Here is a 25,100-nt window from a genome sequence, read left to right as displayed (position 1 = left end):
CTGATTAAACCTTAAATAAAGTTTAGTTCTTTAAATTAATACAAAAATTCATCAGAAAAATCCACGAAAAAGTACAAAAACTGGAGAAATTAAAATGTAACAAAAGACCGACGGTAAGTTTTTATTGAATTTAATTTAAAATGTTTTTATTTAACTTTATTTTTTCGTAAAACGCGATTTTTATTTAAAAATATTTTTAAGTTTTTCAAATAAATTAACAGTTTTTATAAAAATTTCCTCGCCAAGAGCCGGAAAAGCGTTTCCTTCAAAATAATAACAATAAATAACAATTTGACTGCTTCTTTGCCTCTACGCTAATTCACGATTAGTTCATTTTCTCGCCACTGAGAGAGTGTGGCAGCACCTCTCGGACTGTTTCTCTCGTGAGAGCGGATTTATTTCCCCTCTTTTTACTCATACTCTCACATTTTGTCAAAGGCGGAGTCTACGGATGATTGACAGATGACATTTAGAGTTCGACGCCATGGAATTGATCAATCAGGGCATTTTTTGTCATAAGATTTTTATTTTAAATTATTTTTTAAAATAAAAACTTAATAATTTGATGTCATTTTTAGCCATTTGAATGTTCGAATGACAACAAAAAATATTTTGATAAGATTTTTATCGCACAAAGACACGGGAGGAGATTTGGATGTGACAAGATCACTTGATTTATGCGACTTTTTGTTCTTTTGCGAAAGAGGATTAAGTTGTGCGAGCGTCGTTTTCGGTTAGAACGTTAGAGAGTGTATCAAAAAACATTTAAATGCTAATTATTTAGCTACAGAGCGCCCTACAGCATTAAAAAGGTACATTATTTTGTTTGATGAGGTACAAAAGACCATTAAACTGTAATTTAAGGGCATCGTGTCGTGTACGCGGCGCTCAAACTTTCTTCATAAAACCATCAAAAAAACATTTCAGTCGTTCATCTTCCTCATTCCATTCATGCACCACCCTCTCTTGTTATGTTTTTTTTTTGTTTTGTCTTATTTATTTTTGTACGAGGTTACCCCCTTTGCCGCTTTGCAATAATTTTGTTCTTATTTTTCTTTTAATGTCTTCCATTCCCTTTCATTTATAAAATAATTTTTAGGTGTCGTTTTCGTATAAATCGCACCCATTCCACTCTACTTTTTGTGTACGACGCGGCAACCCCCGTAGGCAAATAAGCTTCGTATAATAATTCTTCTCTGCTCCCCCAAAAAATTTATTATTTATCGGCCATTAACAACATAGCTCGTTATTTTTTAATATAATTAATGGCTATTTTAGTATAAATTGTCGTTGTACGAACGAGCTTTTGCGAACGAACAAAAGGTTAATGTCATTCAATTTTTGTCGTAAATTTATGGGTCGTTTTTACATTCGAGCACGCTGGAGATTAGGAGGATGACGTTGATGCCGCATGCCACTATGAGGAGATGAATTAGGAAATTTTTAATGGAAGTTCTTTTCGGAAGTTTTTATTGCTTGCCATCAGAATAAAAAAAATGAAAATAAAGCAGAAGAAGAGACAACAAAACAAAAGTTGAGCAAGTGGCAATTTTTTTTTATTTTGTTCTGTTAATGACTGAGTACAAAGTGTGAACCTTTTCTCGCATAGAAATTAGGCAATTCGAAATTTTATTTTTTTTTTTCGTGTATTCCCCAAAATAATTTATTTTTTCTAAAATTCAATGAGATAAAAAATGAAACTCTTCTCATATTTTTTTTAAGAAATTAAAAAAATAAATATTAAAAAATATAATATTTAAAAAATACATAAATAATATTCAAAATAAAAATTAAAAAAATTCGAAAATTATGAAATTATTTACAAAATATTGCATAAAAATTTAAAAAAAAAATTCAAGAAAATTGATTTTTTTTAATAATAAATTAATTAATAAATATTAATTAGCTAATTTAATTAAAAAATAAAATTTTATTGTTTTAAAAAAATAAAATTTAAAAAATTAATTAATTAAATTTTTTGAGCGGCAAAATTAAATTTTAAATAATTAATTGAAATAATTTTTCATTATTTTTTGAGCGGCAAATTTTTGTATTAAAAATAATTTTAAAAAATATTTAGAAATTGACTAAAATATTTTTTTTATTTTTAAAATTTTTAAAATAAAATTAATTAAAATTAAAATAAAATAAAAATTTCGAACTGCCTTATCAACGACAAAGAAAAAACAAGCAAATGACTTTTTTTCTCGTTCTCGTAGCTTTACGTCATTTATGGCAGTTCCATACATCCGCAGACGCACAAACGAGTCATTCACAGGGAGAAAGACACGCTGCTGTTATAATATTATTTTTTTGAGAAAAGAAATTTTTTGACAGATTTATTACATTTGGGTCTGTCTCAAGTTTGAATTATGTCTTTAAATACATACATTAACACACAAAACACACAGAGAGCCACGCAGAGAAACGGAGAAAGATAGACGAAATGTATATTTTTTCTTGTTAATAAAATTTTTCACTCTTCGTCCTCGAGACTCGGCTAGAAATGTGTCTATAAAATTTCTCTTTTTTTCTCTCTACCCGATTCGACGGGACATGAATTTCGTGTTCTTGCATCTTTATGACGAAGTTTATAATAGAAGAGAATAATATTTAACAGACATGGCAAGAGGCAAAAAAAGAGATACAACAACAAGGAATAGAAGATAGAAGAATGAAGTTTGAGACAGTTGAATTTGAATGGAGTTTTAAATTACAGATGAATGTGGTAGTGGCTACTGTATTGCTTGCAGTTGTCTGTTTTGTTAGAATTTTTTTTATGACACAAAAAAAAATATGAAAGGAGGTGTGGATCGAAATTCATGTGATAAGTGGCTTTTGAATGTTATTTATGTGTCAATTATTGAGTACTTTTTTTCATGGAGAGTTCAATAAATTTGGATTTTTCGTGAGTGTTGAGAATTTATTGATATTTTCGATTTTTCTTGTTTATCGTAATCTTTAATGACTTTACGAGGAGATTGACTTAAAACATTAATATATCGATTACAACAGGTTTTCCTCTTCTTTTAATGTGCTTTTTATTGAAATTTAATTAATTAAAAGTCATTTTAAGTCATAGCTGATATATTTTTTAATAAAATCGAAAGTTTTTTCAAAGATTGAGATCCAAAGAAAATTTTTAAAATTTTTCTAAAATATTGAAGATCAACATTTAGTGTCGAATAAATTGTTTTTTTTAATGTAAAAATTTTAAAAAATGTTTTTATTTTAAAGAGATATCAAAAAGGTGAACTTTTAAAATTTTAAAAAAATAATTGTAACATTTAGGTATATATCGGAGATGAATTTTTAAAAAATAAGTAATTTATAAAAAATAATTAAATAAAATATTTAATAAATTTAATTAAAAAAAAATTAAATACATAAAGTAAAAAGAATAATTTGTTTTATTTTTTAATATATGGATTTTTTTTATATTTAAATATTTTATTTTTAAAAAATTACTTAATTTTATTATAAATAAAAAAATTTATTTTGAATAAATATTTTTTTAAAAATAAATTAAAAAATTGTTCAATAAATTAAATAAAAATTTTTAAATTAATAAAATTAAATAAATTAATTTTTTTTATTTGCTATTCTAAATTTTAAAATGTGAAAAATTTAAGGAAATAAAGCAAATTATTGAGAGATTTTAAAGAGAGTTAATTAATTTTAATTCTTATAATTTTAGTTAAAATTAATATAAAAACTAAAAAAATAATTTTAATTGAGTTTAGAATTTTAATTAGTTAATTTAAAAAAATTAATTCATAATTTTTATTAATTTATTTATTAAAAATTTTATTTAATTATTTTTTTGATTTATATTTTATTTTATTTTATTAAAAAAAATTATTTAAAAAATGTCTGAATAAAAAAAATAATTTAACATTAAATTTTAAATGATTTTTAAACCTTAAGATAATCAAACAAAAATTATAAAAAAAATTATTTTTATTCAATTGTACAACGAAAATAAAAGAAAATAATTTTCTTCATCTCAGTGCTACCTTTCATCACACAACAACACATGTAAAAGCAATTATTATTATTTTTTTCTTCTATCCATCTCTCTTCTCTTAAAACACTTGACGCTTGATTTTCCATGACCATTCACTTATTCATGCATTGCAATAAAATGTATCGTCGAACATTCAAAGCGTACATTAATACATTAAAACGTCATAAATGAACAAGTTACGAAGCATTTAAAGAGCGATAAATGTTATTAACGAGGCGACTGATTATTAGAAAAGATAAAAAAAGAGAGAGAAAAACGACGACGACACGGCAGAAGTCATTTAATTTCTTATGAAATTTCTTGAAGAAGAGGACGGTGCGTAAACTATTCCGAAACAAATCATGATGTTAAAGAAAACGGATAATTTGATCTAATTTATCATCTAACGAGCTAGATACGAAAAAAAAAGAGAAAGAAGGTGCATGAAATCGGTTATTTTATAGAGTTATCCAGGAAATGACTTAATCAATTCGAAATAGTTGAACGGCGATTGAGTCATTCTCGAAGAAAAAGTAACATGGCGAAGAAGAGGCCATGATTGAGAAACATCTGACTGATACGAGGAAAAAAAGAGAGGAATAAACGTGAAAGATCACATCACTCATTCGAATCCCTCAGGAGACATCACTTTCGTTTCAAACACATTTCCATATCTTTTTGGGTAACAAACAATAGAAACGCAGGAGAAATAACAATAACACGAAAAAAAAAACTCAAAAATATTACATTTTAGATATCAATCCAACAAAACGACGACGGAGATGAGAAGAAAAAAAAGGATAAAAACAATCATTAAGGTGCGTAATGGTGTCTCGACATTTTACATTAATAGCGCATCCTTTCAGCTCGAGTTCGAGGTAGGAGAGGAAAAATTTTGCCTCATTTTGCTTTCATTTAAAAAATAAAACAAAAGTATAAAGCCGCCATAAAGAAGATGAATGAAACATTAAATGAATTGTTGTTGCCCTTTTTTCTTCGCTCCTCACTCGTCGCTCTTCACATCGCACAATCCGCAACAATACAACGCTTTAAAGTCTAAATGATACTCCTATTTTATGTTTTTTATGATTATGATGTCATTTACTTTGCTTTGTTTGTTTGCGCCATACATGACACAGAATAACACGGGAAAATTCTGTACAAAAGTAATAATTTTGATGGAATGTGAAATGAATGGAGTTTGATACAACGACGAGAGTTGGCGCTGAAGACAGAAAAGAAAATCGTTACGTTTTATGAGATTTTTCTGTGATATGGCTTTGATGTGGTTTAAAACGGTGACGAGGTGAAAGGGTTCATTTAACTCGAAAGAGTTAAAAGTATTTTTTGAAAAATAGGTTAAAAAGTTCATGAAGATGCAAATTTGATTAAAATAATTAAATGTTTGAAAAATATCTTTAATTAATTTTAAATTTTAATTTAATTTAATTTTTAAAATAATTAAAATTTTTAATTGAAAAATTATGATTTTTTCTATTTATTAATAAAAAAACTTAATTATATTAATTTAATAATTTAATTAATTTAATATGCCTATATTTATTAATTTTAATATATTTATTAATTTATTATTTTTTTTAATAAAAACTATATAAAACTGACTAAAATTTTATAAAATGGATTTTAAACTGAAATTTAAAGCAAAACTTAGAAATTTTTTTTCCTCAAATTACCTAATTGGAATTAAAATAAATAATTTAATTAAATTATTTAATTAGTGATGTTATATTTTTTGAGATTTTAAGTTCCATTTATAAAATATAACAAAATTTAAATTAAATTAAGTTAATTAATTTCTTTAAATTCTTTAAAAAAATTGAATTTAATTTTTTTTATGTATGAAAAATTTAAATTTTACAATTAATCAATTTTTAATTTTAATTATTTAGTCATTTAATTATTTTTAATTTTTTTTTTGTTGAATTTAAATAAATAAAAAAATTACTAAAAAATTTCAATTAATTGAATAAAAAAAATTTTCATTATCAAAAATCATAAATTTTTTAAAAATAAATTATTTTTTTACGATTTTTTATGTTTATTTTATAATTTTCGAAAAACTTTATTTAATTTTTTCATGCAAAAAAATATAATGTAAGTTAAGAAATTTAAATTTAAAAAAAAATAATTTTAAATTATTTATTTAATTAATTTTATCCGAAATTTCTTTATTTATTAAACTAATTTTTTTAATAATTCAGAATAATTTTTAGCAGAAATCCGAATCGTAAGTTTTTTATTTGGTAATATCCATTAAATTATTAAAAATTCAAATAACTTTTCTAGCATTTTATACAAAAAAAACTCGACAAGATAAAACACAAAAAAAATTATCAGAAAAATCCTCATCCTGTCTTGTCTTTCAAAAAAAAAAAAAAATCATAGCAAAAAGGACGAATGGAAAATAAATTCGAATGTTCCATCGCATCGCCTCAAAAGTACACATAATGACCGGATATAAATCCCCCTTTTTTGATGAATGGCCAAAGTTGTGTCTAATTGTTGGAATAAATTTCTCGTGTGTGTGTATGTGCAATAAATGTTAGTTTTGTTTTTGATATATTGTTTGTAAATGGCAAAGGAAAGTCTATGCTGCAGTGTTATTAGTGTCGTGTTCATTGGCGAATTTCAAAAGCAAGCACCGCAGTGCCCTGTGGCAAATTTGGCAAGTCGAGAGCGACTCGTGACGAACGTTAATTCAGGAGGAAAAACTATCCCTGTTATAATTCCGGCAGAGACAACAACTAAAACTATATTTTGAGTCGTATTTACTTAAATGTATATATTTTGGTCTTAAAATTTCATTCATTTCATGATTTATCTATTTTTTAGAGGACACATGTGGATACTTTGCTTCTTCTTTCATGTAACAATATTCATGATATGTCGACAAAAATTATTATTATTACGAAAATTTTTGTTTTTCTTCCTCTTTTTTTCCTGTCCTGTGTCGTCGTACATAAATAATAATAAGGAGAAAACGTTCTTAATTAACGTATGAATCCCACATGGATTAAAGAAATCCCATTCATTTTCGTTCACTCATCCATCCATTATTTGCATTTGTTGGTCAAACTTTTTTTTTCTGTGCCTCTTCATTAAATACCAGACGATGCGATGATTACAGGCGTTATTATTATTTTGGCTTAGAATGAGAAAAAATAATAATTAATTAGAGTCGGAAAAAGTTTCACCGGAGAGACAAAAACGTGCAAAAATATTAATTTGAGTTTAATATCGGATGATTGATTGCTAACGAATTAATTGAAAGCGGTGCGAATATTTTTGCCAAATTTATTAGGGCAGATTGGTTTTGCATTAAAGTTGATTTATTTTATGATGAATTTAATGAAAATAATTAATATACCTTTTTATTTTAATAAAATCCTTAAAAAATTAATTTTCTTTTTAAAAAATATTTTAAGATAATTTTGCTTACATTTTATTTAGTAGTGCTTTCATATTGCTTACACTTTTGCTTCTTTTAATTTTTTTTAACGTTTATTTTACTTTTTTTTGTGCAGTTGTATTAAAATTGTAAATTTAAAAAATTCTTTTATGGCCAAAAATAATTTTAGATTTAAATCAAATTTTTGAAGCTCTTTGTTCTAAAAAAATTTAATTCAATATTTTTTTTTGTGAATTTTTTATTGAAAGGAACATTAATTCAACGATTTTTTTAAGTCTTGATAATTCTATTAATATTATGAAAAAAGTAGAGAAATCAATAATAATTTTTTATTTTTTTTAAAGAACAAAAAGTATGAAATAAAAAGCCTAATAAATCTAATAAAATTGAATTCTGTGTCGCATTAAAATTAATTTATTTATTTATTTTTTTTTTTTATTTTTTTTAACTCAAATAAATTAATTTTTATTTTAAAAAAATATATATAAAAAAAAATTGCTAAAAATTTAAAAACATTTCTACGATTTTTTTTTTATTATATTAATTTATTTATTTATTTTTTTTGAAATTATTAATAAAAAATAAAATTACTAAGCTTAAATCATTTGATTTTACTTTTCTCAATTTTTTTAAAACCTTTAATTTTTTTAACATTTATTTTTTTTATTCTACTGTTTTTTTTTATTGAAAATCTTAAAAATAAATTAAGTTTATTTCGGAAATATTATATTTTTTTTAATATAAAAAATTGAAGTTTAAAAAATTTTTATTTTTTTTTAATTTTAATTAATTTTTTATATTTTTTTATTTTCTAGGTCACTAAATTAAAAAATGCTTGAAGATCCCTTGGATGACGACACCCACATTTGCATCAAATGCAACGCAACCATCGTCGGTCTCGATCAATACATTCGTCATCGCAAATCCAACTGCGCTTCTACTTCCAATCATCAAACCTCTCAACCAAAAAGTCCCGTAAAAGCTCCCGAATATTCGTTGCACGATCACGCTTACGATGGCGACAAAGACCATCACTCCCCGATGCACACTTTCGACTACGACTTGGGCGCCGATTTCTTTTTCTCATCTCTCGAACTCCAAAGTAGCACGAAAAAAGTCGCCGGAGGCAAAACTCTTCCGACTGGCGGAAAATCCATCAACCCTCGCGACAACAGTCCCACAGACAAACTTTTCAGCGCCGTGACTGTCGACGATGCGATCAATCCAAAGCCGATAAATTACTTTGATGATGACGACGACGACGTTTCGCCAGATGAGGAGCAAGATGACACCGACCCCGAAGAATATGGCGGCGATATTCCGCCGAGAAATTACACGGGTGGCAAATGGAAGCCGGAAAATCGCCCGAGTTCGACACTTTTTCGCGGATGGGAACGAGCTTGGGACGACGATCGCTTGGAAAAGTCCTTCGATGAGAGTGTTTACGATGATGAGGCACCGCCGCCCGGGCATACGAAGGGAAAATGGGTGCCTGGATCAAAAATTACAAAATTAGTTTACGATAAACCCGAAGCAGTCCCTTTGTCGACGCAATATTGGTGCAACTCGTGTAACAGAGGACTTGCCTCGAAAATCGTCTATGAGCGTCATTTGAAGTCAAATTTGCATTTGAAGAAAATTCAAGAGGAAAAAGACTTGGAAACTGTCGTTTGTCCAATTATTGAGCGACCAGAGCGGATTGGGAAGCGAAATCCAAAGCCGAGCGTTTATTCGAACGAAAATTTGTTCGAAACTTCCACTTCGGAGGACAAACAAAAACGAATTCGTCGAAAATATTTCACAAATTGCGACATTTGCAAGACTCGTCTCCCGATAAAACTCTTGGGAAAACATTTAATTTCTCATTATCACTACCGCCGCATGCAATTGTGCCCCGAAAAGGCTTACGAAACAATTTTATCAAATATCGACAAAATTGTCGTTCAATCTCCGTTCCAATGTGCTCCGTGTAAATTTTACGCAAACACCCAGGAAAACTTTTTTCGACATTGGACGACGAAAAATCACGAAATCCAAGCAAATTCTGTCCCCGGGAATTTTTTGTGTAATTTTTGTAAATTCGAAACGCCGGAATTGCTCGAGATGACGTCACATTTGAGCGATGAAGAACATCAAGAAGTCGTCAAAGCCATAAATCGCTCGGTGCCGATAATTATTCAGAAATTTAGTCCCATCGTGTGTGCGGGAGGTTGTGGTTTCAAGTGTCGTTTTAACATCGAAATGAATAAACATCGAATGGAATGTAATGAAGAAGCTTCTCACGAAAATCAAGTGAGATGCGAAAAATGTGAGAAAAATTTCAAAACGAAAAATGCTTTGGTGAAACATTTGACGAGTGAACACAAAGAAACGGAGGTTAAAAAGTTCTTTTGCTCGATTTGTAAGGAAAATTTTGAGACGCCAGAGTTGGCGAGGAAACATCGAAGGACGACGGAGCATCGTGTGAAGTCAGCAAGACTGCGGGGATTGGATAAAGATGGCGGAATGAGTAAAAAATGTGGGATTTGTGGAGCGAATGGTTTTAGTGATGTGCTTGTACTTAAAGAGCATATTCGGGTTTCGCATCCAGAAATTAAGTACAGGTAAGAGAAAAATATTTTAAATTAATTTTATTATTTTTTGAAGTTTTATTTTTTTATGAAAAATAAACATGATAAAAATTAAAAAAAAGGAAAAATTAAAAAAAATACACTTTTTTTATGGATTTTTGGTGTTTGAGTAAAATTTTATTTATTTATCAAAAACTGTGTCAAAGTCATTTTTGTCAAATTTTGCTCCAAATGGATAAAATTTTGTCAGAGGGCTCTAATTTATCATTTTTAATCATTTTATAACTTAAAACTGCAAAAAAATTGAAACTGAAAAAAAATTTTTTCTTTGACATAGTTTTGTTTTAAAAACTAAATCAAGAGCAAAAAAACTGTGTCAAAAACTGTGTCAAAGCAATTTTTGTCAAATCTTGCTCCAAATGGATAAAATTTTGTCAGAGGGCTCTAACTTATCATTTTTAATCATTTTATAACTCAAAACTGCCAAAAAATCGAAACTGAAAAAAATTTTTTTCTTTGACATAGTTTTGTTTTAACTCAAAACTGCCTGAAACTGAAAAAAAATTTTTTCTTTGACATAGTTTTGTTTTAAAAACTAAATCAAGAGCAAAAAAACTGTGTCAAAAACTGTGTCAAAGCAATTTTTGTCAAATCTTGCTCCAAATGGATAAAAATTTGTCAGAGGGCTCTAATTTATCATTTTTAATCATTTTATAACTCAAAACTGCCAAAAAATCGAAACTGAAAAAAAATTTTTTCTTTGACATAGTTTTGTTTTGAAAACTAAATCAAGAGCAAAAAAACTGTGTCAAAAACTGTGTCAAAGCAATTTTTGTCAAATCTTGCTCCAAATGGATTAAAATTTGTCAGAGGGCTCTTTATCATTTATCATTTTTAATCATTTTATAACTCAAAACTGCCAAAAAATTGAAACTGAAAAAAAATTTTTTCTTTGACATAGTTTTGTTTTAAAAACTAAATCAAGAGCAAAAAAACTGTGTCAAAAACTGTGTCAAAGCAATTTTTGTCAAATCTTGCTCCAAATGGATAAAATTTTGTCAGAGGGCTCTAACTTATCATTTTTAATCATTTTATAACTCAAAACTGCCAAAAAATCGAAACTGAAAAAAATTTTTTTCTTTGACATAGTTTTGTTTTGAAAACTAAATCAAGAGCAAAAAAACTGTGTCAAAAACTGTGTCAAAGCAATTTTTGTCAAATCTTGCTCCAAATGGATAAAAATTTGTTAGAGGGCTCTAATTTATCATTTTTAATCATTTTATAACTCAAAACTGCCAAAAAATTGAAACTGAAAAAAAATTTTTTCTTTGACATAGTTTTGTTTTAAAAACTAAATCAAGAGCAAAAAAACTGTGTCAAAAACTGTGTCAAAGCAATTTTTGTCAAATGCTACAAATGGATAAAATTTTGTCAAAGGGCTCTAATTTATCATTTTTAATCATTTTATAACCAAAACTGGAAATGAAAAAAATTTTTTTTTTTGTCAGAGGGCTCTAATTTATCATTTTTAATCATTTTATAACTCAAAACTTCCAAAACATAGTTTGGTTTTGAAAACTAAATCAAGAGCAAAAAAACTGTGTCAAAAACTGTGTCAAAGCAATTTTTGTCAAATCTTGCTCCAAATGGATAAAAATTTGTTAGAGGGCTCTAATTTATCATTTTTAATCATTTTATAACTCAAAACTGCCAAAAAATTGAAACTGAAAAAAAATTTTTTCTTTGACATAGTTTTGTTTTAAAAACTAAATCAAGAGCAAAAAAACTGTGTCAAAAACTGTGTCAAAGCAATTTTTGTCAAATCTTGCTCCAAATGGATTGAAATTTGTTAGTCAGAGGGCTCTAATTTATCATTTTTAATCATTTTATAACTCAAAACTGCCAAAAAATTGAAACTGAAAAAAAATTTTTTCTTTGACATAGTTTTGTTTTAAAAACTAAATCAAGAGCAAAAAAACTGTGTCAAAAACTGTGTCAAAGCAATTTTTGTCAAATCTTGCTCCAAATGGATAAAATTTTGTCAGAGGGCTCTAATTTATCATTTTTAATCATTTTATAACTCAAAACTGCCAAAAAATTGAAACTGAAAAAAAAAAAAAAATTTTTTCTTTGACATAGTTTTGTTTTAAAAACTAAATCAAGAGCAAAAAAACTGTGTCAAAAACTGTGTCAAAGCAAATGGATTGAAATTTTTGTCAAATCTTGCTCTAAATTGATAAAAATTTGTCAGAGGGCTCTAATTTATCATTTTTAATCATTTTATAACTCAAAACTGCCAAAAAATTGAAACTGAAAAAAAATTTTTTCTTTGACATAGTTTTGTTTTAAAAACTAAATCAAGAGCAAAAAAACTGTGTCAAAAACTGTGTCAAAGCAATTTTTGTCAAATCTTGCTCCAAATGGATAAAATTTTGTCAGAGGGCTCTAACTTATCATTTTTAATCATTTTATAACTCAAAACTGCCAAAAAATTGAAACTGAAAAAAAATTTTTTCTTTGACATAGTTTTGTTTTAAAAACTAAATCAAGAGCAAAAAAACTGTGTCAAAAACTGTGTCAAAGCAATTTTTGTCAAATCTTGCTCCAAATGGATTGAAATTTGTTAGAGGGCTCTAATTTATCATTTTTAATCATTTTATAACTCAAAACTGCCAAAAAATTGAAACTGAAAAAAAATTTTTTCTTTGACATAGTTTTGTTTTAAAAACTAAATCAAGAGCAAAAAAACTGTTTTGTCAAAAAAACTGTGTCAAAAAGTCAAATTTTTGTCAAATCTTGCTCCAAATGGATAAAATTTGTCAGAGGGCTCTAACTTACCATTTTTAATCATTTTATAACTCAAAACTGCCAAAAAATTGAAACTGAAAAAAAAACTGCCAAAAAAAAACTGACATGTTTTGTTTTAAAAACTAAATCAAGAGCAAAAAAACTGTGTCAAAAACTGTGTCAAAGCTTTTTGTCAAATCTTGCTCCAAATGGATAAAATTTGTCAGAGGGCTCTAATTTATCATTTTTAATCATTTTATAACTCAAAACTGCCAAAAAATTGAAACTGAAAAAAAATTTTTTCTTTGACATAGTTTTGTTTTAAAAACTAAATCAAGAGCAAAAAAACTGTGTCAAAAACTGTGTCAAAGCAATTTTTGTCAAATCTTGCTCCAAATGGATAAAATTTTGTCAGAGGGCTCTAACTTATCATTTTTAATCATTTTATAACTCAAAACTGCCAAAAAATCGAAACTGAAAAAAATTTTTTTCTTTGACATAGTTTTGTTTTGAAAACTAAATCAAGAGCAAAAAAACTGTGTCAAAAACTGTGTCAAAGCAATTTTTGTCAAATCTTGCTCCAAATGGATTGAAATTTGTTAGAGGGCTCTAATTTATCATTTTGCAACTCAAAACTGTCAAAAAAATTGAAACTGAAAAAAATTTTTTTCTTTGACATAGTTTTGTTTTAAAAACTAAATCAAGAGCAAAAAAACTGTGTCAAAAACTGTGTCAAAGCAATTTTTGTCAAATCTTGCTCCAAATGAATTGAAATTTATTATTAGAGGGCTCTAATTTATCATTTTTAATCATTTTATAACTCAAAACTGCCAAAAAATTGAAACTGAAAAAAAATTTTTTCTTTGACATAGTTTTGTTTTAAAAACTAAATCAAGAGCAAAAAAACTGTGCACAAAAAAAGCACAAATCTTGCTCCAAATGGATAAAAATTTATCAGAGGGCTCTAATTTATCATTTTTAATCATTTTGCAACTCAAAACTGCCAAAAAATTGAAACTGAAAAAAATTTTTTTCTTTGACATAGTTTTGTTTTGAAAACTAAATTAATTTATTATTTTATTTTATTTTTAATTATTTATGAAGAATAAAAAAAATTTACACTTATAAATTAATTTAAAGAGAATTAAGTAAAAATTAATAAATAATATAAAAATTTAAAAAACCAGTTCCTGAAACAGAATTTTTTCAGAAAATCTAATTTTATTTATGATTTTTTTTCTCTCCTCAGTTGTCCTCATTGCGCTGCTAGTTTTGTACTTCCACAAGAACTTAGTCGTCACGTGCGTGATAAAAATTGTAACTTTTTCACATCCAATCAATCGAGCAACGAAGGTAAGTCACAAATAAATTTCCGAAACAAAGAAGGGAGAAAAAGAGAAAAGACGAGATAATTATGCCTCTGATGAACATTTTTCGATACTCCCATAAATAAAATAAATAATGAAAAGGGTTTACGTGTCTGTTGGAAATTTTCTGTCCTTCTGTTTCAGAAATTTTCTGATAAAAAGATAAAGATAATAATAAATGAGCATAAATTATGACAGAAAATACAAGGAAAGGACAAACAATAACAACGAAGGAATTTTTTTTCCTTCAAAAAATGTCTCGCTTCGCACTGAGGGAAGTGAAAAAGAGACAATAATCATAATTTTCCGTATGACTAATAATAAAAGTTGCTTTATTTTTGGTGTACGTGCCTCTTTCAAATAAAAAAAAATAATAATTTTTGTCTCTCACTTGACAGTCGTCGCAGTGCCAAATGTGAGATCAGGTGCTCTTGTTGTTGCCTCATCATCAACTGCCACAAACAACATTGATGATATCGAAGCAGAGGACACAACGCCGCCCGAACAATCATATTTTACGATGACAGCATCGATGTCAGGCACGTCCTCCGATAATGGTATTTATGTTGATGAAATTGACGGTTCAATCGGCAACTCCGCTTCTTCCGTCGTCAGCGTCGCCCAGCAACTGTGGAAATGTAAATTATGTACTTTTGGGTAAGAAACGTGACATCTCCTTAAAATTAACAGCATTTATTTTGAATTGGAAACCTTTTTTCTCGGATGCAGCACGAAAAGTCGGGCCGAATTTATCCATCATAAAATTCTCCATAATGTGCCAAATGTGAAGCCGACAGACAAGCTGGAGTGTCCGTTCTGCAAGCGGCACTACGTGAAGGCATCGTTGCGGTGTCATCTGCGAATTCACACGAACGAACGGCTTTACGGATGTAATCAGTGCTCGTGGAGCTTCATACGTGCGGCAAATCTGAAGGAACATATTAGGAAGGTGCATGAGAGACCGTCGAGGGATGAGGAGCATTTGTTCACATGTGACTTTTGCTCGAAGGATTTTCGGTTAAAGTGAGTATTTTAAATTAATTTGTCACATGTGGCGGTAAATTGGGGGAATTAATTAATATGAAATTATTTGTGGCACGTTTTATGAAAATATTTGATTTTTTTATGATTTTTTTTAAAACCATTTTGAAAAAAATTATTTAAAAAAAATCAAAAATTTTCAAGCTTGAAAAAATATTAAAATTTAAAAAAAAAATAATAATTTCTTTTCATTGAAAAATTTAATAAATTAATTTATTTTTTATTTAAATTAAATTTAAATTAATTTAAAATTATTTATTTATTTAAATTAATTATTATTTATTTTTATTCATTAAATTTAATAATTAAAATTAATTTAAAAAATATTAAAAAAAACACAAAATAAATAAAAAAAAAAAATAAGAATTTTAGATTAATTTTCCAAGTAAAAAAAAAATAAATTTAATTAAGTAGCTCAATAATTAATAAGTAATAATTTTAAAATGGGAAAAGTTAATTATCTTGTGATTTTTAAATTATTTTTTTAACTTTATATGTTCCAAATTTTTAGTTTTTTTTTCTTAAAATTTTTAAATTGTTTAAATTTCATAGAAAACAATTTTATTAAATTTTAAGGCAAATATTAGCCTACATTTTTTATTTCATTTTAATTTTTTGTTCATTTTTTAAATTTTTACCCAAGTTTCTCATAATTTGTTGCATAATTTTTTAATAATTTTATACCATAATTAAATTAATTATTTTTTAAATAATATAAAAAAATTAATTTTTAATTGTAAAGATGAATAATAATTTTTATTATTTTTTTAAATTTTTTTTTTATTATTTTTTATTTAAGAAATATTATTAAAATTAAACGAAAAACAAATAAATAGAAAAAAATAGAATAATTTTAATTAAAAATAATAATTATTACGAAGGAAAATTCAGAGCAAGTTTTTAAAAAAATCCTTTGATTTTAAATTCAATACAAAAAAAAATCAAACAATGACCTATGTCTTTTCACATAATTCACACATGCTACCGTTCACCATTCAAACGACAAGCACCTGAACAATCTTTATCATTTTCTATTAAATTTTAAAACAATAAACGGCGACAATCTTAATTAAAATCGCCAAAATAATAAATAAATGGTCAACACGACAACGAACTTCATGCCAGCCAAAAAACCTCCATTTTTACGTGAGAAGACCACCGTCGCACGAAAAACATATTTTAAAACGAGAAAAGTTTGTGGTCAGCAACGTTCGTCTTCAGGATAAGGTTTAGTGAGTTATAGACCGTGTCGCATAAATAAACAAATTCCAATATAATAAATAAATACAGATATCTTCTTACACGCCGCCGCCCGGGAAAAAGGACCGGGAGAAAAAGGGAAAAATATCTGTGTGACAAGTAAAAATTATTACCGCCGTTTGTTGTTCTGTAAGCAGCGCCGCGTACAGTCCGAAAAAGACCAAGTTAAATTCAATTTAATCTATTAGAATCTCTGTTCTGCATCTCTTCTAGATTTATTATATTTTATTTTTTAATGTCGTCGTCGTCGTTTTGTTGTTTTTGCGTGTGTATGTGTCGCGCTTAAAAAGATGACCGTGTACATTTTAATGGAATAAAAGTGATAATATCCTCGGTCCTCGGAAGGCAAAGGAGGAAAAAAGGTTTGAACGTGGTGCGCTTCGCTCCGTTGCTGCTTGTGAGATGAGATAAAAGTATTTAATTCAAAAATTTATGAAACAATAGATGAAGGGACAACAACGACTTGTTAGCTGTACGCGTCTATGTATCTTTAACAATTTTCAATTTTAATCCATTTTCTGTTGTTTTTATCTTTATTATTATTGCTGAATAAATTTCCGTCTTTTGTTTCGCTCGCTTAGGTCGAAGATGGAAACGCATATTTTTGGGCTCCGAATTTACAAAAAAAAAATATTTCTCCTTGATTTATATTTTATTTACGAAAAAAAATTCCAAAACCAAAATACTATTTTTATTACATCCTGTTTTGCTTTAATCTTGTAATAATTACACTCGTTCCATATGGAGATACCCCCAAATGTGCATATTGTATGAAATATATGTCTCGCGGAATTTTTAAATCATGAAAATTTTAAAAAATCTTTAAAATTAGAAAAAAATAAATTTTTTTGTACTTTTTTAATTTTTTCTTAAGCATTATTTTCAAAATAAAAAGGTAAAGAAGTTACAAAGTTATACATTTTTTTTGAAATTTAATTTAATTTAAACTTTTTCTTTATTATGAAGAAATTTAAAAAAAAGTATCAACATTGGTCCTGATTTAAAAAAAAAATAATATTTTTATACATTTTTTTATTCAAAATTAAATCATTAATAATTTATTAATGCAGAATTTATTCATTAAATTTATTAATTTTGAATAAAAAAAATAAATAAAAAATTTATTTTTTTTTTATTAAAAATAAATAAATTTAATGAATTATTTTAATAACTCTTAAGTTATTTTTTAATCCAAAAAAAAAAAAATAAATTTATTTAATTTATTTATTTATTTAATTTATTTTTTTTTATTTTAAAATAATACTTTTATTCATTTTTAATATGAAAAAAAATTGAATTATTTAAAATTAAATTTTAATCTCTAATATTTATATTTTATTCATTTATTTTTATTTAGGTACCTACCTATTTATTTTATTTCATTAATTATTTTTTATTTTTTAATTAATCAAAATTTTAGTAATCTGTTTAATTTTGAAATTTAATATTTTTTATTAATGCCTATTTTAAATTAAAAAATTAATTAAATTAATTTAATTAAATAAAAATAATAATTAAATTAATAATTAGTAATTAAATAAATTAATAAAAAATTTAAAAAAAATAATTTAAATTAAAAAAATAATAAATTTAAAATTTAAAATTAATTAAATTTAATTAAAAAAAATAAAAATACAGAAAAAAAATTGGCTGATTAAAATTTTTCTTGTTTCGCTTATATTTTTTTACCTTGCGAAACATAATTTTTCAAAGTAAAAGACAAAACATTGGAAAACCACTGACGACGCCCATTCACGTGATGTCGTATATGTGAAGTAAATTCAAAATTATATTCAAGCTGTTAGTTAAGAGAAAAAAAAGGACAATTACTGGACTCGTAAGCGACACACCAGTCAAAAGGCACATTAAACTTGAATTATGACCGTCATTATAAAATAAAAATAGCAATTTTATTATTTTTTTTTTAAGACAAAATGCCCGTAGCTCTCTTTTTATGTTATTTTTTTTACTTTTTGTAAAAAATGTCGCCGTTTTAAAAAAAATATATATTTTATTTTTCAGACACCTCCTTTCGGAACACATTCTTTCCGTACATCGTGTCACAACTGATTGTCCAGCAACCTCAACCGTTAGTAAGAAAACTTACAATTGTACTCAATGTTCGTTTATTGCAAAGACCAGTTCTGGCTTGAATTCGCATGTCATGAACCAACATGAGGAGTCGTTGCTGACCTTTGAATGCAGCGTTGAAGGATGTTCGTATCAAGGAAAGTCACAAGGCTTGTTGAAACGGCACATGGAAATTCATGAAGCTCCGAAACGGGTTTACAGTTGTACGAAATGTGATTTTGAAACAAGGCACTCGGGTCATCTGAAGCGACATTTGAAGGTGCATGACACAAATGAAGACAGATTTTTGCAATGTCCGCATTGTGATTATCGGTGTAATATTATGGTGAGCCGTTGAAAAATTTTCTTTTATGTAAATATCTGAAAATTTTGTTTTTAGGATAATTTGAGAAAACATGTGATCAAGACATCGAAACATATCGGAAGGTATTTGTACGAATGCAGTGATTGTAATACAGGGACAAATTCAACGCAAGAGTTTAAGGAGCACTTAAGTAGTTATCATGGACAATTGAATGTTGATTTGAGTGATTATTTCATCAATAAAGTTCAATATTAAAATTTATCGTTGAATTTTATCATTAATTTGAAATAAATTTGTTAAAAAATTAATCTTTAATATAGCGAATAAATTTAATATATCCATTTTTTGTCGCCCTGCTCCGATTTTGTCGAAAAACTTCAGGGGGAAAAGTATATAAAATATAAAATAAAAATATTTTTGACACTTTTGGAATTTATGTATTGTAAAAACTTGAAAAATTACTATTTATGATAAAATTATTCAAAAAAACACAAGAAACTTTTTTTAAGTCACGTGACCAAAATATTTTTTTTTAAATTTTTATTTTAGGAGATTTTATTTGATTTTTGTTCATTTTTAAGCTCAAATTTGAAAATAATTTGAAATTTTTTTTTTGCAAATTTTAAAAAAATTTAAAAAATATTTAAAAATTAATTTTCCTGAAGGTACGAATTTTACCACATCACCCGATATCAGCATTTTATCGAAAAAAAAATGGCATGAGATTTTTTGATGATTTTGTGTTATTTAGGCCTAAAGTAGTCCAAAAAACCTAGATTCAAAATTCTACAACGAACCAAACGAATTTTAGACATTTTTTATTGCATTTGGGTATATAAAAATACAATTTTATCTTAGCAGCAAATAATTTATCTCACTGAAAATGCATATTTTTTCGTTCTAGAAAAAAAAATTTTTTTTTGAACTATTTTAAAAGGCCTAAAAAACAAAACCATCAAAAAATCTCATGCCATTTTTTTTTTCGATGAAATGCTGATATTGGGTGATGTGATCACATTAAATTATTTTCAACAGCAAATATTTTCATATTCGCGATGTTTAGTCGATTCATGAATGAAATCAAAAAAAAAAAAAATTAAAGACAAAAAGAAAAATAAACACATGCATATTTAACGGATAAAAGTTAGTCTAATGCTAATAATTTTGCTTCCTCTGAATTTGATTTCGTCTTCTTAAGAGTTCGTTGACAAGTTTTTCGATTTTGCCGAGCTCCAATAACAAGTCACTTTTTGTAGTTATCGATAAAAATAATTAATTGAATTATATGAATTGATTTGTTCGTTATTTCCCCCAACTGTTGATTTCATTTTTAAGCTTATTTATTTATCATTTTTAAGATTACCATGAATATATTATCAAAAATGGGCTATGTCGTCATTTTTCTCTTCTTGATATTTTATACACTTCCTGAATTTCTGCTTTTAAGAATTTCTAATTTGAAGATCCAACGACTCCAAAAATGTATTTTAAACATATGATACCCACATGATCCGTTTGAGGCTTTTTTTATTACAAAGAAAAAAAAATAATAAAAATTAATACAAGTTGACATTTTTATGTAATATAAGTTTCATATCATATTCCTTTATTTTTGTAACTATTTTTACAGTACTTTTCATTTACTTATAATTTTATTACCCATTTTTTAATTTTTTTAACCTTTTATAGTTCATGTACTAATAATATAGTAATAATTAATTTATCCATTACAATATATATTTTTTTTAATTATATAAATTCTAAAATGAAACTTGATAAAAGTAAAATATCATTTATTATATTTTCGCAGCTCCATAAACTTTAAACCTTCTCATTTATTTAATAATAAGTTTTCTTCACTTTTTTCATTTAATCATAATATTTTTTTCTAATTTTCAATAAAGTTTTTTTTCTAATATTTTTTTTATTTATTAAATATAATTTTTAGTGGTTTTTATATATTTGTTCTTTTCGAGATTTTTTTTAAATCAATTTAAAAAAATAATTTTTATTATATAATTTATTTAAAGGAACGAAATTAAAATCTTTTAAAGCATGGAAAATAGAACGAGAATTAATTTCGTACGTATTTGATTTGAAACGTTTTTTGAGGTAATTTTTACGTTTTTTTTTAATAGATTTTTTTCGATCATTTTATGTCATCTCATCTTTTTTTTCATTTCTCATGATAAATATCTTCTCATCTTTTTGATTTATTTTTTATGTAAACATTTAACTTTTTAATTTTTTTTTAATAGGATGATTTTTTGATTTATCACAGAAATATAATTTATTTTAGTTTATTATATTTATCTGCCACTACAAAAGCAAACAAAAGAAACACAATTCAAAAAGTGGGAAAATCTACATTTTTTTTGCTAATTTTCTCTAGTATGAAAAAATTTTATTAAAGAACTCTATATGTTTACCACTAAAAAGGGATATGAGCTTTTTTTTATTTTTTTTATATAAATTCAATTTAAACCTAAGCCTACACACAAACTTTCAAGCATCTCCTCGCATAATAATTTTTTTTTATTAAAAATTCAAATCCTTGTCATGATATTTTCATTTTTCTTAATTAACTCCAATTACGTTCAGCTGCCAAATTTATTTTTTTACACATTCAGTTAATGTTTTAGGTATATGTTTATTAATATATATGTTGTTAGAAAAAATTCCCTAATCATTTACATTTTTTCCTCTGTCCATTTTAATATTTAACAAACTCGAAAATTCAAGTTGTTAATATTTTGGAATCAAAGTTAAAACGAATTTTGTTATATTTTCACATCTTTAATTAAAGAAAAAGTCTTATTCTTTATAAATATGAGGATTTTTATACCTCATCACATATATTGCGGCTAAAACACAAAATTTTTAAAGCGTATACTTTGAATTTGAATTAATTTTGTCGAAAATCGAAACGGACGTTTATTTGGTCTAAATGCACATTTATTTTGTTTTACATTGGATAGAAATATTTTGTTAGTTAAATTAAGATATGTTCTTAAAAAAGGGCAAATTAGGTAAAAGATATGGATTAAAAGTTAATTTAAAAAAATAAAATCTTAAAAATATATTTTTTGTTTGTTTAAAAATGATATTAAAATATTTCCTTAAAAATAATACTTTTTTCTGATATTTTACTAGCTTTGTTATTTTACATGCCTACATGCTAACTTTTATATTTATTTTGTTTTTTTTTTTTTTAATTGAGTAATATTTTTTGCTACGTAATTAATAATAATAATAAAATTATTTACAAAATTTAACTTGATTATTCAAAATTTTCTCTAAATTTTTAAATAAATGAATAAAAATTTAAAACAGGATTACGGGATGAAAATTTTTTTGATGATGGTCGAAGCATAAATTGTCAGCTTCAGTAAAGTTAATAATTTTTTTTTTTATTGAAACATCGTTAGTTATCAAAGATTTTGATTATAACAACCACTTTTGAGATTCATCTTTCATCTTGCTTTTTTTTCTATTCTTCATCGTCAATTTTTTACTTAAAATTATTTTTTTTCTTGGCAATTTTTTTTTCATTATCTCTTGATTCGAACTGATTACAGTAACTTTTTCATCCACCATTAACGTAAATATTGTTATTATTTGTTGTTGTTGTTGTGTTGTTATTATTACTGCGAATCAGGAATTCATTATCATCGGGATTGCTGCGAGCTGGCAATGCTCATCGCTGATTGTAGACTAGTCATTGAGCCTTTGTAGTTTGCTGAGCTCAGGATTTCGTAAAAGTACATTAATTGAGCGCCCGTTGTAGATCCAGGTGGCAATTGCCATTGCAGGATATAGGTACCGTGTGACATCATTTCGTGAGAGCCCTACAATGAAAAATTTTGCGTTAATGATGATTTTTATGTGAAATTAAAGGTAAGAGATTTACTTGACAACTCTCCTTTGGATGACACGTTATTGTCTGCTCTACTTTTGTATAATTGACACCTTCCTCGAAACCAGACAAGTCAAATATTGACGAATATGAATCTGAAAAAAAGCAGGAAATATGTAGGTTAATTTTTTGTAATTTATTTATATTTTTTGATAAAAATTTTAAAATAAATTAAAAATATTTTAAAAATTTTCTTAATGTTCAATAATTTTTTTCAATTTAAATTTTAATTTATTCAAAAATAATTTTAAATAAAATTAATATTTTAATTAAATATTTTTAAAATATTTTTAATATTTTCAAAATTACTTAAATGAAATAAAATTAATATAAAAAATTAAATTAAATTAATTATTAATATTAATTAAAATATTTTTTGTAGTTAATTTATTTATTAAGGTGGTAAAACTTAAATAAAAATAAAAATTAAAAAAATATATAAAAATAAAAAATAATAATCATTTAAAATTTAATTGCTTGACAAGAATTTAATGAAATTTTATTTTAAAATTGAAAAAAAAATTAAAAAATATTTTTAAAAAAACATTTCAGAAAATAATTTAAAAAAAAATGCAAAAAAATTTCTAAAATAAAAATATTTAGATGAAATGAAAATATTTAGGTTAAATTTTTGTAATTTATTTATATTTTTTGATAAAAATTTTAAAATAAATTATAAATATTTTAAAAATTTTCTTAATGTTTATTAATTTTTTTCAATGTAAAAAATTTATTAATTAATTTATTCAAAAATAAATTTAAATAGAATTAATATTTTCATTAAAAATAATTTAAAATATTTTTAATATTTTCAAAATTACTTAAATGATAAATAATAAGAAAAAATAAAAAAATTTAAATTTAAATTAATTATTTATTTAAATTAAAAGTTAAATAAGAAAAAATTAAAAAAAAAATAATAAAAAAAAATAATTTAAAAAATTTAAAATTTAATTGCATGAATAAAATTTATTTATTTATAAAAATCGAAAAAAAAAAATTTAAAAATATTTACAAAAAAAACATTTCAGAAAATAATTTTAATTAAATAAATAAAAAATTATAAAAAAAATGTTCTAAAATAAAATTATTTATCAAAAAACTGATAAATAATTAAATTCTCAACTCACCTCCTAAGTCATTAGGCAATTCCTTATCAGTGTGATAAACAGTAAACAAGACATCTGCCTTTGTACAATCAAAGTCCCACGTTATCACACTCTTGGGATCGTTATTTTTGATCATGAGCTCGAAAATTTGTCCCGCTGTCAGATTTATTGTTTGATACAAACCACTATGATCGTGATGACTTCCATCGTGCTCATCCATTGACTCGTTGCGGTACAGCGATTTTGGCACAAGCCCACCTTCGTGTATGAGAGTCTGCAAAAATTCAAGAAATTTATTAAAAATCAACTCACATTAGGTCAAAAAAGTAACAAAAATTAACAACAATAAACAAGAATTGCTGCAAAAACGTTCGAAAACGAAATTTCGAACATTTTTCACGTACAAAAACGAACAATAACAAATTTCCAGGCATGGAATGATGGATGACGAGTGATGAAAAAATGGACATGAGACACCGCATTGATTGATGAAAGTTGAAAATGACAGCAAACTAACAGAAAATAACCACAAATTAGCAAAAATGAAATGAAAGTTAAAAGAATTTCCCGCAAATTGACAGCTCTGGCGTGCTTTTGTGCAATTTTTGATGCCGAAGCAAGCGTTTATCTACAACAAACATTCCTTTTTTGGGTGAAAATGATCTAAATATGACAAAAATGTGTTTGGTGAGAGGGTTGCGTGAAAGGAACTTGTTCATTGTCTCCAAAATGACAACGATACACGGAAAAATTAGAAATGATTTATGATGCGAAAGTAGTCAGAGACGCTTAGCGAGATAAAATATTCATTAATTAAACAAATTCTAATCATAAATATAACAATAAAATGAAATAAATTTCAATAAAAAATTCAAAATATTTTCGCTTACACAGTGACATGCGTGTGTGTAGCAACGGGTATAAAACTTTGATGAAACAGATTCCGGTCGAGTTATAAAGTTTGCCTTTAAAGTCAAGTTCAAGGACAAAAAGTATTAAAAAATTGCCATTTAAATATTTAATTAATTTTATAAAATATTCATTGCAACGTTTTCAAGAGAAAGGGAAAAAAAGTCAATAGGAACTACGGAAATAATTTTAATAAATAAAAAAATTGTGTGGAAAAAAAATTACGGAGAAAAAATCATTAGTAGGAAAAAAGGAAAAAATTATTAATTTTTTTTTTCTGAGAAAAAAGGTCAATCAATCAATAAGGTGC

General features: G+C 25.6%; 2 protein-coding genes across 3 annotated transcripts in view; one reads left to right on the top strand and one right to left on the bottom strand.

Annotated features, from left to right (window-relative positions):
• On the top strand, nucleotides 1-19,111 carry LOC134828510 (zinc finger protein Xfin-like). The gene is made up of 7 exons (XM_063841490.1): nucleotides 1-113; nucleotides 8,252-10,039; nucleotides 14,043-14,146; nucleotides 14,559-14,817; nucleotides 14,890-15,183; nucleotides 18,484-18,877; nucleotides 18,932-19,111. Exons 2-7 carry the CDS (start codon nucleotides 8,268-8,270, stop codon nucleotides 19,109-19,111), a joined length of 3,003 nt encoding a protein of 1,000 aa, XP_063697560.1. The 5' UTR covers nucleotides 1-113; nucleotides 8,252-8,267.
• A 3,059-nt stretch (nucleotides 19,112-22,170) lies between these two features.
• The window catches only part of LOC134829297 (protein real-time), a 35,889-nt gene continuing 32,959 nt past the window's right edge, over nucleotides 22,171-25,100 (bottom strand). Inside the window, exons 5-8 of one of the 2 annotated variants that reach the window (XM_063842325.1) lie at nucleotides 24,772-24,846; nucleotides 23,903-24,155; nucleotides 22,767-22,867; nucleotides 22,171-22,704 (exon numbers count right to left, since the gene is read on the bottom strand). In XM_063842325.1, coding sequence (XP_063698395.1) covers nucleotides 22,525-22,704; nucleotides 22,767-22,867; nucleotides 23,903-24,155; nucleotides 24,772-24,846 — 609 coding nt within the window. In that variant the 3' untranslated portion in view covers nucleotides 22,171-22,524. The remainder of the gene's footprint in view (nucleotides 22,705-22,766; nucleotides 22,868-23,902; nucleotides 24,156-24,771; nucleotides 24,847-25,100) is intronic. The other variant, XM_063842326.1, reaches the window with a different exon arrangement.

The sequence above is a fragment of the Culicoides brevitarsis genome, chromosome 2 (assembly GCF_036172545.1).
Source record: "Culicoides brevitarsis isolate CSIRO-B50_1 chromosome 2, AGI_CSIRO_Cbre_v1, whole genome shotgun sequence".
Classification (NCBI taxonomy): domain Eukaryota; kingdom Metazoa; phylum Arthropoda; class Insecta; order Diptera; family Ceratopogonidae; genus Culicoides; species Culicoides brevitarsis.
Note: the sequence above shows the minus strand (reverse complement) of the source record. Positions and strands in the feature narration are given on the sequence as shown.

Bases quoted from the DNA above. Each gene is read 5' to 3' on its own strand.
- LOC134828510 (XM_063841490.1), top strand. From the start codon at position 8,268: ATGCTTGAAGATCCCTTGGATGACGACACCCACATTTGCATCAAATGC. The intron at 14,147-14,558 runs GTAAGTCACAAA...CTCACTTGACAG, and splicing joins CAATCAATCGAGCAACGAAG to TCGTCGCAGTGCCAAATGTG. The intron at 15,184-18,483 runs GTGAGTATTTTA...TTTATTTTTCAG, and splicing joins TCGAAGGATTTTCGGTTAAA to ACACCTCCTTTCGGAACACA.